The 17,890-nt window shown below is 35.1% G+C and overlaps 1 protein-coding gene across 2 annotated transcripts; it reads left to right on the top strand.

The window, feature by feature from the left end:
• Window positions 1-5,984: 5,984 nt before the first annotated feature.
• On the top strand, window positions 5,985-10,228 carry LOC132056622 (uncharacterized). 2 transcript variants are annotated; one of them, XM_059448902.1, is made up of 5 exons: window positions 5,985-6,325; window positions 6,551-6,877; window positions 7,050-7,171; window positions 7,403-8,647; window positions 9,332-10,228. In XM_059448902.1, exons 2-5 carry the CDS (start codon window positions 6,571-6,573, stop codon window positions 9,950-9,952), a joined length of 2,295 nt encoding a protein of 764 aa, XP_059304885.1. In that variant the 5' UTR covers window positions 5,985-6,325; window positions 6,551-6,570; the 3' UTR covers window positions 9,953-10,228. The 2 variants fall into 2 exon arrangements, with proteins under 2 accessions (XP_059304885.1, XP_059304884.1); XM_059448901.1 differs by having other exon boundaries at window positions 6,541-6,877.
• Window positions 10,229-17,890: the final 7,662 nt, after the last annotated feature.

The raw sequence follows: 17,890 nt of genomic DNA, 5'->3' as shown, positions 1-17,890 counted from the left end.
CTACTTGATGTATCCTTATTTGATGGCGATGACTTTCTCATGATTGGATTGATGATATCCTGCTCTATCTGAATTTTCGAACAATATTGATAATATATATCATCCCATGTCTTCGCCAGATACTCCGCTAACTGTTTGGCTTGATCCTTTGTTATCGGAGTTCCCTTGGGATGTAATGCATGTCGGAATGCAATCCCGACCCATTTATCTTCGATTTGCGGCAATGTGTTGCGGTGTTTCTGGAAACGATGAATGAACTCTTGTAGAGTTTCATCTCTCCGTTTTTTGATGTTAAATATATCTTCCGTTCTTTTCTCTGCTTTCCTTGCTCCAGTGTGTGCCTTTTTGAATTCATCCACTAAATCCGCAAAGGATTCGAGCAAATTTGGGGGTAAGGTTGCATACCAATCTAATGGTCCTCCCGTCAACACTTGACCAAATCATTTGATCATAATAGACCGAGTCATCTTTGGCCCAAGATCACAGGCCCTAATAACGGATGTATAGGCCGTGATGTGATCCTGAGGGTCTGTAGTTCCGTCATATTTTTTTTATTTTTGGTAACTTGAAACTTTCTGGAACGTGTTCCAAATCTGCAGAATCTTTCCATGGATGATATATGTAGTCACTATCATCTTTTTTTCTTTATAGTGGGAGGTGCCCCAGGCATTCTATTGATTCTCTCCTCGTGTTCTTTGAATTTTTTTTTTCATATGCTTCTCGAACCGCTGCAATATTGGTACGGGTATGATTGGATTGATATCAGCATCTCCATGACGCGTTGCCTCTGCTGCTACACCGAGATCATCGGCATTGGTTGGCTCGACGTTTAAGTTTCTTTGCTCAAGGGGCATTGACCGACTTGAACCAGGAATCCCGTTTAGTGGAGGTGGTCTTGAGGGATTTTGTCGTATTTCAACCATCATTTGTTTCATCACCTCCGCCATCTCTCCTTTCAAGAATTCTCATAAATCACTTCTCGAGATTGAAGCTTGATTTGGATCCACCATTGATATGTCTCCTGTTGTTTCGTTAGTTGCGTCAACCAATCCTTCATCACTGACGTTCCTTTTTTCGTCAATGGGTATAGGTGTAGATCCTGTCATTTCTAAAATGCATAAACAGAGATCAAACTACAAGGCCAACTGTAGAATTCCCACAGAGGTCAAAAATCGTACTTTGCCCAAATAGTTAAATTCGTATTAAAAGTTAAATAAGGTTAACTACAGTTGGTAGTAATTTGATAAAAATGGTTGAATTAACACAAGCGGGTTATTAAAGGTTGATAAAGAATAAGTAAACAAAGGGAAAAAGTAAACTTATGCCAACTGTGATGAATAGCAGTAATTGATTTCTCCTTTGCCAAGAATGAATAAAAGCTTGATGATAAGAGAATCCGAACAATAATAATAAGCAGAAAATAATCAATAATAATGTATTTTCTTTCAGTAAGTATTTGATGCCTAGATATACAAGTGAAAGTACTATTTATAGGTATCTGGTCCTATCTGGTGCCTTTCCCGTTGTGTGTATGTAACGGCCAACATTAATTGCTGAATTAATGATTGTTATTTAATTCCTTGATTCTGGCTGTCAGAAACCGTTTCGCCGTTACTGCATTAACTCTATTTAATGCGTAATCAAGAGGGTCTCGTATGTTGTTCCAATTGATATTCTCTTCGTTGACCATGTCGTCGGTGTCAGCTACATCTTCATAAATGTTGTGCTCGGCATTACCATCAGATCTTTCTACGTCATTGTATTTAACTAACACGTGTCAACTACATGTTGGTCCACGTGTTAGGCGCGATTTTCACCCATGCAATAACTTCTACTCTTAATTAGTATTAGTAATTAATTTTATAATTCCTAATTTAATGTACAAGTTATGACACCTAATTAAAATCACACCAACATTGTATTTTCATTCCAATAAATGGAGAGTATTGTAGAATAGATAAGGAGATCAAAAGCACAAAATTGTAGAACTAAGGAGGAGATCAAAAGCACAAAATGAAGAAAATTGATGGAAAAGGAACTATTCTCATGTCAAGTACTTAATTATTTACTTTAGCAAGTGAGTGAGTGTCTTGGTACTTTTACATATGAATGTCTTTTAGAAATTATTATGTTATAGGACTTCTATTGTTGATCTTCTTTTTCAGTTTGTTCGTTGTAGAATGGATGACGAGATCAAAAGCACAAAATTGTAGAACTGAAGAGAGATCAAAAGCACAAAATGAAGAAAATGTTGATGGAGAAGGAATTGTTCCCAAGTCAGGTACTCAAATATTTATTTTAATAAGTGAGTGAGTGTCTTGGTACTTTTATTATATGAATATCTTTTATAATGCTTAATTTTTTTCACCCTTTAAATTATTATGTTATAGAACTTTTATTGTTGATCTTCTTTTTCAGTTTGTTCGTTGTAGAATGGATGAGGAGATCAAAAGCACGAAATTGTAAAACTGAAGAGAGATCAAAAGCACAAAATGAAGAAAATTTTGATGGAGAAGGAACTGTTCCCATGTCGGGTACTCAAATATTTATTTTAGCAAGTGAGTGAGTGTCTTGGTACTTTTGTTATATGAATATCTTTTATAATGTTTAATTTTTTTCACCCTTTAAATTATTATGTTTTAGAACCTCTATTGTTGATCTTCTTTTCAGTTTGTTCGTGGCACAAAATTGTTGAGAAGGGTCATCATACCTTTTAGTTTAGTCTAGAATTTTTATATTTATACTTTCTAATATATGAAAATCTATATCTATATTTATATCTATATATAATACAAAGCTAGGAATAGACAATTCTACGTGACACCTCTCTATGGCCAAGGATTCTATTTATCTTCTTTTTTTTTTAATCAAACCAACATGGTATTAGCATTCCAATAAATGGAGAATATTGTAGAATGGATGAGGAGATCAAAAGCACAAAATGAAAAAAATGTTGATGGAGAAGGAAGTGATTTATTTTAGCAAGTGAGTGAGTGTCTTGGTACTTTTATTATACGAATATCTTTTAGAATGTTTAATTTTTTTCACCCTTTTAAATTATTATGTTATAGAACTTCTATTGTTGATCTTCTTTTTCAGTTTATTCGTGACACAAAGTTGTTAAGAATGGTCATCATACCTTTTAGTTTAGTCTAGAATTTTTATATTTATACTCCTTAATATATGAAAATTAAAATACATAGACTTTGTTGCTAGATAATTTTGATTGACAAGCTAAAAATTCCTAGCAAAATCTACTACCATCTATATCCATATATATTATAAAGCTAGGCAAAAGAGAGTGACATGACACTTTTCTTTGGCTAAAAAATACAATTATCTTTTTCATCTTTTTTTTCAGTTTTTTCCCCATATTTTCTATTTATCTTATTGTTGGCATGAACGTCCTAACTATTTTTTATAAGAAATAAGTGATGTTTTTGAGAAGATGATATGGCACATTTATTGATCAGGATTTTGATTTTTCGTTTTCCTTAGATTTTACACTTTTACCTTCAAAATTCTCAATTTAGGTGCTCCACACACAAAAAAAAAAAAAAAAAAAAAAAAAAAAAAAAAAAAAATTACGCTTGTCTCTTGCGCCAAGTCTTCGCTACTTCATTGAACATGACATTTGATACAAGGTAGGTTGCTGTTTTTGTTCTCCTTCATGCTCTTTATAATACTCTTTAGCTTATTTAGAAATTGCTATAATATTACTGATTTATGAACTTTCTTTTTTCAATATTTGCGAAAAATAGCTATTGTAATAGATCTTTTTCCCTCTCTGGCCAAGAAGAATTATTTTTTTCCTTCATTTTTTTGGCGTTTTTCTATTTCCCCCATTCATATATGTGTATGTTAAAGTCACTTCTTAACTCTCTTAATTATGATTAATTGCGCTATGTTTAAAAAATGCTAAATGAGGAAGACGTTTAGGAATATGAATGATCAGAAGGTCCTCTTTCCCTATTTAAGGTGTTTACACACAATAACTTTCAAAATCCAAGTGAAAAAAGATAAAATTTACATGTTTTCTAACTCTTTGTCTTCTTGCAGTTCATTCATATTTAATTCTATATGAGAAGAGGTGAACGCAGAATTGCATAACAACAACTACAAAATATTTGAAACTGGATCTACATGGCAATTGACAAACATGAAGAAAGAAGATCAAGTTCCTCAACTTTTAATGTGTTCCATGCATTATTCATCTCTGCAAGTTTAGAAGTTCAGCTAAAAAGAAAGTCATTTTTTTACAATAGCTATATTGTATCATATAGAATTATGTGTGGTAGCATAGTCATTTAGGTGCTCCAATATTCTAATTTTAATTACATATAATTGAGATCAATATTAAGCTTAACATCATTTATTTGTGTGTAATTAAAGAGAATACTACTTAGATTTCAGAAATATAAGAGGGTTACCGCTTTCAACTATTTTATCTCATCTTTTATGAAGTTGTAAGCTTAACATCATTTATTTGTGTGTAATTAAAGAGAATACTACTTAAATTTCAGAAATATAAGAGGGTTACCGCTTTCAACTATTTTATCTCATCTTTTATGAAGTTGTATTTTCCTTCTGGACTTGGCACAACCAACCCAAAAAGATCATTATTTGTATACCTTTCTTTCTGATTGTTTTCAATGGCGTTGCATCTTATAATTATATAAATTTGTTAACAAGGAAAAAAGTTCGGGTTTAAACAAAAAAAATTACCTCATTTATCTCAACGTAATTTATGAAAAATTATTTTTAAATTTATTAAGATACCCGCGAAACGTTTCGCGAGAATTCACCAGTATAGAATATGTATCACATTAAATACCAAGGGAGATAAGTAGGCCGTTCTCTTTTTTCTGTTTATGTAACTTTTTGGAAGATATATTGGTAAATATTTTCAGGAAGTGTAGCCATTCAATTTTAAATCTCAGGGATAAAAATTTTATTTTATTTTGTTGAATATCCTGACAAGAACAGTGCGGACTTGCTATACTGGCAATTTTATAGCACGTCACTGTTCCGCTTAGTACTCGAAAACCACGCCAAGTAGACGAATATCATCCTTTGTCTATTTAAGGTTTGGATTACTATTCAAAGAAAAGAAAACTCAGAGTAGAACAATAAATGAGCTATAAAGGGTTTAAATTTGTAAATTGATAGTGTAGATACTTTTTACCTCATTAGATAAAAATGACAAGCTACAATATAATAGGTAACTTTTTATAGTATGTGTCACATAGTAACCTAAAAAATTATATATTACAAATCATAGACGAAATTCCCGCTACTCATCTCGAGTAAGTAATTATCCTAAAATAACTATCTACCACTAATAAGGGTTATGGTGGGATGGATAAAATCGCTCCACTTTGAATTAGATGTTTAGAACATTCGGGGCTTGGGTATTAAAAAATTTTGTTAGGAAATATTTTCTCCTTAAATAAGCCTCACGCGACTCGGGTCCAAATTAATCGTGACCCTAACGGGAATACCGAACACCGGTGAAAAAAACCAAAATAAAAATTACTATGCACTTATTATATATGGGTTATTATATATGGGTTGAAACTCAGTTCACTTGATGAGCTCCATACCTTTCAAAATTGAGGTGGTGGCAGGGGACTAGAAACCTATATATGTGTTCGACCAAATCCAATAACTTAAATAGTGTATTTGTACTAACAAATCCATTAAATATGTACATATATTAAAGTTAGAACCTACTTATCAGCAAATTGAAGTTATGGTTCCAAAAATTCAGAACTTATAAAATAAAAATTCCAGCTTCCCCTCTCAGTGAAAGATTCTTTTCTACTTTCTGCCCCATTAATATATCATTTAATAAAACTTGAAAAGGAGGGTCACAAACCAGGTAGGGGTAGAGAGTGTTTAACCATGGTTAGAGAAAGAGAATCAAAAAAGAGGAGGGAATAAAGAACGTACGTCATGATTCAAAAAAACAGGGAAGGAAGAGGGACTTATATTAGATTAGATATTGCAGATCCCCAATAAACCACATGACCTCGTATTTAAAACCCCACAAAGGGAAGAATAGTGGCCATTATATTTGCCTCGTTATACCAAAAACATAGAGAGATAGAAAGCCTTATTCATATTGTCATCTCTTCAAATTTCTATTCCCAAGAGTAGTAGTGAGAGAGACACTAGATAAGAGTTAGTTTTCTGGTCTTTGGTCTGCCTATTTCTTGCTTGGGAGTGAGTGACACACTGTAAGCCCCTCCTCTTAAGATAAAAAGAGAGTGGAGGACAAATATAAGACAGATAAAAGCAAATTTTTCTTCAGCAAAATCAAAAGGTATACTGAAATCATCCCTTCCATATTGTATCCGCATTTTTCGCTTCCACTTGTGAAAGCACTATACTCCTATATTTTTGGCACTCAGTACTTCTGGGTCTTCAATAATGACTACTCGTTATAATGCTAAAGCAAGACTAGTACTACTACTTGTGTCATTATTTCATTCTTGATTTATCTTTTTGAAAAATTTCCTGTTGTTCTTGTGCATTCAGCTTTATACAGAGAATTAAAAATCAGAGACAATGGGCAACGAGTGGTTGTACTGGGGTAGCAGTGGCAGTGGTACTAGTAAAAGATCCAGCCAGAAAGGAAGACGAACAAAAGAAGAAGAAGCACAACAAAGACAACATACTCAGTATAATACCACAAAATCAAGAGGAGAAGAAGTACTCAATAATGAAGAAGCTACTCAGCCTGGTGGTTGCATGTGTTTCCAAATCTTTGATTTACCACATCTACAACTGGCTTTGAACCAACAATCTCGTTCTTTGAAGCCTCATCATCATACTTCTTTCATTCAACAAGACCAAGAACCTTCTTTCCTCAAAGGTAACTCTCAACAAAATCACTAGCCAGAAATTTTGTTTCTAGAATATTCATGCTTTAATATGTATGTATGACATGTAAATTTTAAAATTGGTTCTTTCTCTAGTTTATTTTTTATTTTATTTTTTTGGCTATGTGGGAGTTTTGACTTATTTTAGCTTGTTGATAAATGCAGGAGTTGAAGCACCAAGAAACAGTTTGGAACTAGATGAGCCTGTTGTGGAACGTAAATCTGTGTCAAGTTCCTTGTCGTCATCATCAACCATGAAAATAGACGACCAAAATTTGAATATCCCGGTCAGTCTAATTGTAACCGTTACACTTCATAATCTTGTCACTAATATTATAATAACCTTTTCACTTCCCAACGTTTTAGAGAGAGAAGATATACTTAATTGTTTTTGTTTGTTGGGGGTCTGTTGCGGGGTGGGGGGTTAGTGTTCATGTTCTTTGAAAGTTGAATAATTTTGAATATTTATTTTAATAAGAAGAAGGGCCACTGATTTTGCTTGTGAATGTATATTTCAGGTGGTTATTCAAATCAGAACAAGCTGTGATTCAAGATCACCCCGCGTATCAACATCCACCACAAGAACAAGGACAGATCATGATATATCGTCAGAATGTAGCAGTAGCTCACCAGCGGGGACCAAGACTCCAACACTAGTAGCTAGACTAATGGGCCTTGATCTACTCCCTGAAAATAACTCTCCTCGTATTTCAATTTCCACTACTTGCAATACCAAGTCACATTCAAAGAATGTGGTTAATAATCACCAGTACTCAAACAGTAGTAAAAACAGAAGATTCAGTAACTTTGAAAGTAGTGATACTAATTACATCACAGGTACACTGTCACTCCCTGAGACACCAAGAATATCTTTAGCCAGGAGGTCAGATGTGGAACATCATCATCATCAGCATCAACATCATCACAGGTTATCTCTTCAGATTAATAAAGAGAACATGGGTGACGTATTCGATTTTTCAGATTCTTCTAGTAATGCCAGTGTCGGTAGGAAAATGGCGAGGAGTAGTACTAGGAGGAGAAGTTATCATGATCAAGAAAATGAAAACCAAATAAGAAGTCCAGGGTATTATGCTAGGCAGATTGTGAAGCAAGTTAAAGAAAGTGTCAGCAGGAAAGTTGGTCATGACATTACCAATACTAGTACTGGTAGTACTAGTTTCAGAAGAAAAGATGACCTATTAGCTGCTAAATATGATCAAGTTGTCTTGCTTAAACCAAAGAAAAAATCACATGGAGATCATGATGATTTTATCCCAAGCAAGCAGGCAACTCCTTCTTGCTCACCTAGGTTCAGATTCTTGGAGCCCAAGAATAGTAGTACTAAACATCAACCAGTCAGCTCATGTGTTGCAAAAAGTCAAACTACTTCTCATTCTCCAAGATTTTCACCATTATCTCCACTTGCAGAGAATACAACATTACCAGCTAAAATAGTCACTAAGCCTAAACCTCAAACTTCACCAAAAGAGCAAGTGCAACAGAATAGTACTACTATTCAAAAGAGAAAAGTTGAGAAAGTTGTTCCTAAGAAGCCACCACAAGCTTGTGATGCTATTAGGAGCAAGAAAGAAGAGCCATTCGTTCGTTCAGCAGCAGCAACAAATAAAGCAAACTTTGGGGACAAGAAGTGCAAGAAAATTCCATTGTCAAATCAACTTGTTAACACCACCAGTACTGTTCCAACCATTTTGCCATTAAGGAAAGACCCTTCTCCTCCACCCACCAAGTTACTCATTAAGCAGGTACTAACACAAATCTTATTTCTCAATATCAAGTACTCCCTCCCTTCCATTTTACATGACATTATTAATATTTGGATATTTCAAAAAAAAAAAAAAATCTATGAGCAAGATTTTTCCAAATATTTTTAAATTATTTGCTACTGTGACTTGTACCACTTTACTCCCTTCAGTCCATTTTTGTTGTCATGCTTGCTAAAAATAATTATCATTTTAGAAAATGTAAAGATATATTAAGTATTTTTTCAAATTTACCCTTAATATGAAATATTCTTGAAAGTAATAAATATTGATTAGTTAGCATAGAAAACCTAAATGTGAAGACTACATACACATAATGTTATTATTGTTTAGATTAGATCAACCTTGTTTTTATAAGCATTTATCACTTATTAAAGATAAAAATAACGGTATAATACTAAAAAAAAAAAAAATTATCATTAATAGTTTTCCTAAGGAAAGTGCAACACTAAGACACGACAACTAAAATAGACTGGAGGGAGTAGCTTTTAAATACGTATGTAAAAGTTTGAAAATTGTGTATATATCTTGAATTAAGTAAGTTGACCATAGTGTTAACTTTTCTGGGTTTGCAATTTCAAACTTAATTAATTGGATAGGTAAATCTTTGTATTTTTCAATCAGGAATAAATTTGGTGATGACATTTTTTATGTTTTGTGCGACAGTCAGAGTCATCAGAGGAATCAGATACAATAGCATCGAAAAGGAGCACACAGACGTTATCTAGTAATTCGAGCCATTCGTACAAACTCATATCCACCCTCCAAGACAGATGTAACGGTGCTAATACTATCATTTCCGGTGAATGTAGTATTGGAGCCGAATTTCAGTACATACAGAGAATACTGAAACGTACGGGTATCGACAAAAGTACTCCACTGTCCTTAGCCAAATGGTATTCCACTTCTCACCCACTTGACCCCTCTATTTTTCACTACTTCGAACTTTTTACCACTTCCACTTTAACCCTGAGGTGCAACAGAAAGTTGATTTTCCAACTTGTGGATGAGCTCCTTGTTGAAATCTTGAAACCATGTGGTAAGTTCCTGAAACGTGGTCAATTAATGCATGGGAAGGAACTGATTGACATGTTGTGCATGAGAATACGAAGTTTTCCTAAGGCTAATTGTCAAGTTCTTGAAGATATTGATGCGTTGATTGACAATGATATGCAAAAATCAGAGATTGGAATTGGAAGTGGTTTTTTAGAAGAAGAAGTGGAAAGTATAGTGTGTGAGATTGAACGTGACATTATGAAAGAATTGGTGCATGATATTACAGTTTGAAGGAAAAAAAAAGGAAAAAAGAAATAAAGAGAACAGGGTCTGACTAATGTCACATGGGATATTCACGTGACGAGATGCCATTGGTTTAAGGGGCTGGGGACCAATTTTCTCAAAGTTGGACTCCTTGTACTTGGAAAGGCCAAAGTTAAGTGGGGTAATTAGAGGGGTACACATGGGGTACTGAAGTGATGATACGTATTGTAGAAGTAGCTGCTTTTTCTACTGTAATTACTAGTAGCATATCTGAATAAACAATTCATATTAAGTTGCTTTCCTCAATCTTCTTGGGGTTAGTCCCATCTCATGGTCTTATTTAACCGTTATGTCCAGACGTATATTATATTACTTATATCTTGATTAAACATCTCAAGCAGATTAGCAGAGGCGGCTAATTTAGAATTTGAATTATATGAGTTTTAGATCGAACAACAATTTCAAGTGCCAGCAACTGAATTTTGAAATTAATTTTATATATATTAAGTGAAATTGTTAACACAAATTTTGAACACATGTATTCAAGCCTACGTCTAGGGGTGTTCATGGTCCGGTTTGACTCGGTTTTTGGTTAAAACCAAACCAAACCAATTAAGTCGGTTTTTTCTAATAGTCAAACCAAACCAAACCATTAAAGTATAAATTCTATCGGTTTCGGTTTTGTCGGTTTTATCGGTTTGGTTCGGTTTTTTGCGGTTTTTTTTCGGATTTTAAGAATGTATTAATACAAGAACCTTTGAATCAAATGGTAACTAAATACGCTTGACAAGAATCCATTCAAATCTAAGAATCTTCTTAATTAATTCATTAACTTTATCTAGGTATAGGCCTATGGGCTATGGCTATGGGTATAGGAATTATAGACGCATAACATTTACTTTTCATGCTTGTAGTTACCTCCCTATATAGCCTTTTGATATTACGCAGCCTTCCGAAATTTTTGTTATCCGGATTCATCGTGTTTATGAAGCATTGAGAAGAAAGCACAAAAGTTAAAACAAAAATGATAAACAGAAGACAAAGTCATCTACCAAATCTTTTTAAATTCCAATTGTGTCGTTTTCTTCCCTTTAATTTATTACTTTATAAAATGCTAGCTTATTAGTAGTAATTCGTATGTCATGTAAATGAGGGAACCGTAAACGAATAAGGGAGAAATTATATTTTACCTTTAGCAAATTTCTTTTTATTTTACCTTAAACTTAAATGGGCTACACTTTTTTTACTAATTATTTGAATTTGTATTGGACTTAATATATATATGTATGTTTGTATCGGTTTGGTTCGGGTTTGGTTCGGGTTTTTTTGGTTTAACACCAAACCAAACCAAATGTTATCGGTTTTTTAAAATTTAAAACCAAATCAAGTCAAACCAAGCCGGTTTTCGGTTTATCAAGTCGGTTTGATTCGGTTTACCGGCTCGGATCGGTTTTTCGGTCTCATTTGAACACCCCTACCTACGTCTGCCCTGACGCCAAATCAAAATCCTTTTGAAATAGTTTACTAATAAAGGGTTCGTTTGGTAGAATGTGTTAGAGAAAATAATACATATATGTATTAGCTTTGTATTATTAATTCATTATTTAGTGTGTTTTTCAACCTATGTATAACAAATACATGTATTGGTTAGGCACCTTAATACATGTATTAGTTATACATAGCAAACAATGATATTAGCAATACAAGGGTTATTAATACATGGATAAGCATGGTTAAAAACAGAACTACCGTTAGTACACCAACCAAACAGTGAATAAGAAATAATACCAGCATATCTAATACTAAATCCGATTATTACTAATATAGCATATTCAGTACTATTCTTATACACCCAACCAAACCACCCCGGCCCTAAGAAACTATGAAATTCAAAATGCAGTATCAACTGTCATGTTGTTCACCTTCCAATGACTTACAGCAACTCTAATCAGCTGCATATTCGTTATTCCTTTTTGAACTACACACAAAAAAACCAGGAAAAAAAAAAGGAGGCGAAGTTCATGTTGCTTTCAAATATTACAAGTGATTAACGTGGGACCATTTGTGAATTACGTTGATAGTAAAACACTGTAAAATCGTAACTAAAGATGAAAAAAAGTTACGAGTTGCATGATGGGAATTAATGTGGATGTGGCAGTACAATTGAATTGGATGGATTTGAAGACAAAAATAACAAGACAAGGAATAAAAGGTTATGTCATTGCTTTTAGTAAAGCCACTCAGTTTTGCATCACAAAGCGGTATCAAATCAAAAATCATTATGATATGATTCCTACGCTTTTTTATGAAAAGATGAGCTTAAAGTTCGTCATAATAACACAACAATTGTCAATTAAGCTAGTAGGTTCATTATACTATACAAGCTGTATTAAGATACCGATTAAAAAATAAAATTAGAACGACGTACTAGTACTCAAAAAGGAAAAGAAAACAAAAGCACCATTCCAAAATCTTCTATCAAAGTTCAGCTGATCACCAAAAAATCGCCTATAATTAAAGAGCACCTCTATTATCTGAATTTTGTATCTTTGATTCTTTTCCATACATCTGATACAAGCAATTTACAAGTATTCAATTTTAACCTTTCAATCCACTTACATAACTACATATATTGATCGAATTTAACAACTTATAATTTTCTGCTTTAAAGTTCAAATTGTGTCTGCTTTCCCCAAAAAAGTAGCAAGTACGTAGATTTTTCTTTTAATAGAATATTTTGTTATGGAAAATGTGCTTTTAAATTACATAAAGTCTTCAAAAACTCCAAATTCATCTACACTTTTTTACTCACTTTAACCGAAACACAATATACTCTACTTTCATTTAGACTACTTTTAAGAATAATTTTTTTGGGGAAGGTTATCTTTATCTACCTTTTTTGTGTGTGGAAAAGTTTTACTACAAAAAGGAAAATCATGTGTGTGGCTATTTTTGCTTTCAATAGGGTTTATGAGTGTTCCCAATATTTATTTTAAAAAATTGTCAAGATGCATTTTTTCAAAAACTTTTTCTAAATAAGAACAAACACCCTAGCAAACTTTAGGTTACTTAAATAGAAAGGCGATAGCAGCAAACAATGAAACAAAAAAACTTTCACTAATTATGTCCTGAAGGACCTGCTATATGACCCACACACATTGTCCTATCCTAGCATACCATAAAGGGCAAAGGAGGAAAAGAAAAAAGCTTTTTCTTTTTTGGCTCAACCATCTCTGTCAAAAGTTATAAAGGAAAGCTCCACATCATATCATACAAGAAAATTTCTTCCTGAAATAGGTCCAATTCACCAGTACACTCTTTTTTCTTTCAAAACGAAATTCCTTAACCAACCATTAGAAGCCAATTCTATACTATCCTAGCTCGTACTCCACCTTTTCTGTCCTAATTCTGAAGTTATGGTTTTTTTTCTTTTCTTTTGGCGAGTACTTTGACGTTATGCTTTTTCTCCTCCTTTTCATTTTTTCCCTTGCCTCTTTTTAATATTAATTCAAAAAGAATTTAACTTATAATTTGATTTTTATTTAAACCTGTCGTAGATTTATCTTATTTTTCGAGTTACCAATTTCATTTTTCATTGATATTTTTTATATAATTATCTTTAAGCTGATGTGAGTGTTAAAAATTCTATTTACACTTATTGGTGTATAAAAGTTTGGCTCATTCAAAAAGCAGAAAGAGATCAATAATGAATGTCACGACCCAACCGGAGGGGGGCATGACAGTACCGGTCGCACAACTCCACACGCACTCTTATCGTACATTTTCATTCACATCTAGGTGAGCCACATGGCTTACTCATAATTTGCATACATCAATAGTGCTAATCTCAAGGGCAACAATACATTTATATCATCGTCAATAACAATGCCCATATCCATATACACAAGCCGACGAGGCTATCAAAATGATATACAAAATATGAGCGTATAAGGCTACAAGACATCTAAACATACACAATCGCCTCACGAGCCTACGAAGAAGAGTAGGTGACATAGTATGAGGGACGGACCCCGCCATGCCCATACGTACGTACACAAAAGAATAATACCCAAAAGCCGTAGCTCCGATGAAATGGAGCTCCCTACGCAATTACCGAATAAGAAATCTATGGATCAGTTTGTCTCCCCGTCCACCAAGGGCATGACGCAACGTCCACAAACAAAAGGACGTCGACGAATAACGTACGAGTATGTAAGCATAATCAACATCATAGTGAGAGAGTAATAGACAACGCGAGAAATAACATAAGATGGGAGAATCGGGAGGTAATAGTCATTTGTACCTCTAGTGGCCTTCATCGTATCTACTTACTTGTCTTTTATAGTGATCTTCCATTTCTAATGCTTACTCGTGTACATACATACATATATAATCGTATTCGTATTCATATTCATATTCATACTTTTACCCATAGCCATACCATATACATATCATACCCGACCATAACAAGGCTCGGTGAGTATACATACCTGGCCCTATCAAGGCTCAGTGTTGTTCGTACCCAACTGCAGTGGTGTGCGCGCAATAGGTATCATACCTGGCCATATAAGCTCAGTGTTACATAATAGTCATACATACTTAGACACGTATACATAAGAGCCCATAAGTATCATCAACATCATTAGCATCATCGTTTTCGTTACGTCTATCCTTGGAGGATCAACTATCATATAAGGGGTACAATGAAATCATGAAAGTATCGAGGATCGTGAGCTTTAGTAGCTTCAGAGATAGAATCACTTGGAGGACATTATAGAACTCATGAAAGGATATGTATACATATAGCCAAGGAACCATGCCTTATTGAAAGAAGGGTTAGCCTTACCTCTTTTCGTCTTCTTAACTATTTAACGTTCACCGTCAAGCTTGAATAATCTACATTTAGAAGGATTCATACTATGATTAAGCTTTAATGATACTCTTAAATTCAAACTAGAATAATTCATGATCTAATGAAAATTGGGCAAAGATTTCCCCTATTTCGTCAACTTCCACCATTTTACAAAACAACTCCCAACAACCACAATAACATCCATAATACACTCATAATATCATAATCAAGCAATCACATTCCATTAAACCTTTAAAATCTATCCGTGTGCTCAACTTATACCAATAACTCCACACCCATTTTAACACATTTTCATATAACGCTTCTTCATCACCATTATTACCTTCCATACCATGATTATATCCATATCATACTAAGAATCATGACTCAATATAGTTTACTACTCATAAACATCATAAAAGCTACATTTAGACTTCATTTTCTACTTTCTTCTTCTACCCAAGTTTTGCTACAACCAAACATCCTCATTAACATGAAATAAGAATGGAAACTAAATTTTTTATCCCATAGAAACAAGCTTTGGAGAAGCTATCAACTTGTGCAAAAACCCTAGCTACAATGCCCAAGTATTTCTTGAAATCTACCAACCCTAGGGAACCTTCTAACACATGAACACTTGATTCTTGCTATTTGATCTTTGAAATCTCTTGGGTTTGGGTGTAATATGCTTAGAGAAGGGTTTTGGAGTTTTTGGAGAGCTTGGAAGAATGTGGGAAATGAAAATGAGCAAGGGTCGTCCATGTTATAAACTAAAAAATTTGACCCGACCCAATTTATACGGCCTATTATACGGGCCGTATAATCAGGCCGTCTAATACCACCAGGCCACACCCTTCTCTGGAGAAAACCTACGGACCATTATACGGGCCGTATAATTTATACGGTCCATATAATTTATACGGTCCGTACAACTGGAAAATTTCAATTTTCATTCTCGTCGGCTCGTTTGACTTCCAATCCTCGTGGAACCTTCTTGGAACTTATATAACACTTCATTAACCATACAATAGGTCCTATAACAGCCCCTCAAGATATTTCTAAATAAACATTAGCTCAATTATAGCGGAAACCTTTCTGAACGCAACTTACATTTTCACTTCCCTCAACGGACTTAGGCTCATATATTCATATAACTTCAAACTCTTATGATATGCACTCTAAGCTATCTAATACCTTCCTTAATCTCGTAAGGGTCTCATAGTCACCTCAAGCTCATATTAGCATATCCACAAGGCAACAAGTCCGAAAATATCCGAGATGTAACATTCTTCCCCCCCTTAGGATAGTTATCACGACCCAAACCGATGAGCCGTGACGGGAGTCTGACCTCTAGCGACCAAATACCCCTAAACACTTATATGAAACATACTAAACATTAAAGGCCCATAAATGGCATAAACTAATCTCATAAGAAGGAAACATCAGAACTCTGTACAATCAACATATATATACACAACAGGTGGACGAACAGTGCAAACCAGATAAGCTACTACATATACTGTACACAAAAGAATAGAAGCCGACAAGGCTACATCATCTGACTACTACATACAACCGTCTCGTACCTCTCCGGAATAAAAGCGTGAAGGACGGGGACAGGCCCCGTCATACCCATATGTACACATCCAAAAAGGGGCATACCAAAACTGACTGTAACTCCGAATTAAATGGAGCGTGCACCGACCATCGCGATGTGTAGGTCCCGCCGAGCCGACTATTCGTTCGTCTCCCCGTGGGCATGAATGTAGCCCCCCGAGCAACGGGGAGTCGGTGACGATAATGTACCAAGTATGTGAGCATAAGAACAACATATAAACATAAGAATCTTGATAAGATTCGAACTCATAAATCGAAATGACCGACTCCAACTTGTATGAACTAGTATCCGCCTAAATCACATAAATCACAGAATCGACAATGCCTACGTGGGCACATACACATGCATGCTCATACCTATTAACGATGGTCGTGCATCTATATGCGCGCGTATATAACGCACGATGTATGCGCGTATATAACGCTTTGTAAGCCTATGGCATCTTGTCATATCATATTGGCTCCTATGCGGCCATAATCAATATCATCATCATAGTAATGCATATAACGCATATATCTCTTCTTATACTTTACATATATCTAATATTCGCGTATATAACGCCCGACATGCGCGCGTATATAACGCCTTTCTAGTCAGCGGGTCAATGTACATAAATATATAATGAACGTATGCATGAATAAACCGTATGAATGAATCCGGCTACATAAGACTGGACCCATGAACAGAAGGATTACTCATAAATGTTCGAACAATCCGGTTCGACGAGCTGGTCGACTGCCCGTCGACATGTCGACGGTCTGTCGACTTGCTCCGTTGACCTACGCCTGCAGATGCATGGCTGCGGGATCGTCGACCATGTCGACGACCCGTCGACGATGACTGGTGTCCTGCAGATTTTTCTGATTCAGTTCAGATCGCGTCGATTCGATTCATTCAACTTCTAACTCTATAAATTTCTGAATATCCGTTGGTACCTGCGTACACGGGGTAAGACATTTTCTACCTCCAAACTCGGCCTGGGGTCCTATTCTAAGGGCATACCCGATTAGGAAACCATAGGTTCTACCACTATGAACACGAGGGGTGTAACATCTTTCCCCCCTTAGGAACATTCGTCCTCAAATGTTCGAACAATCCTGGGTTATAAAAATTTCGGCAGAGTTTCCCCTGTACTTATACCAATCCACCCTGCACGTAATAACTCAAAATAATGCCACAGAGGGCCATATACTATAACAAACAATGTCATGGCCTCACACGACCAATCACGACAACTGAAATGAAATAATACCTGGGGGCGATAATGCCTCAGACTGAACCTCCTGTACTACCGGGAACAAATGCGGGTACTCCGTCTTCATTGCCTCTTCCACTTCCCAAGTCGCTTCCTCAACATTCTTACTCCTCCACAAGACTTTAACCGAAGCTACATCCTTGGTCCGCAACCGCTGACTCCGTTGTCTCCGTCCAACATAGTTACCGAACTTCCTCGTACGCATAAATCGCTCGGTCACCCGGATGTCATTCACCGGTA

Source organism: Lycium ferocissimum, chromosome 5 (assembly GCF_029784015.1).
Source record: "Lycium ferocissimum isolate CSIRO_LF1 chromosome 5, AGI_CSIRO_Lferr_CH_V1, whole genome shotgun sequence".
Taxonomy (NCBI): domain Eukaryota; kingdom Viridiplantae; phylum Streptophyta; class Magnoliopsida; order Solanales; family Solanaceae; genus Lycium; species Lycium ferocissimum.
This window is presented reverse-complemented; position numbering and strand designations above follow the sequence as displayed.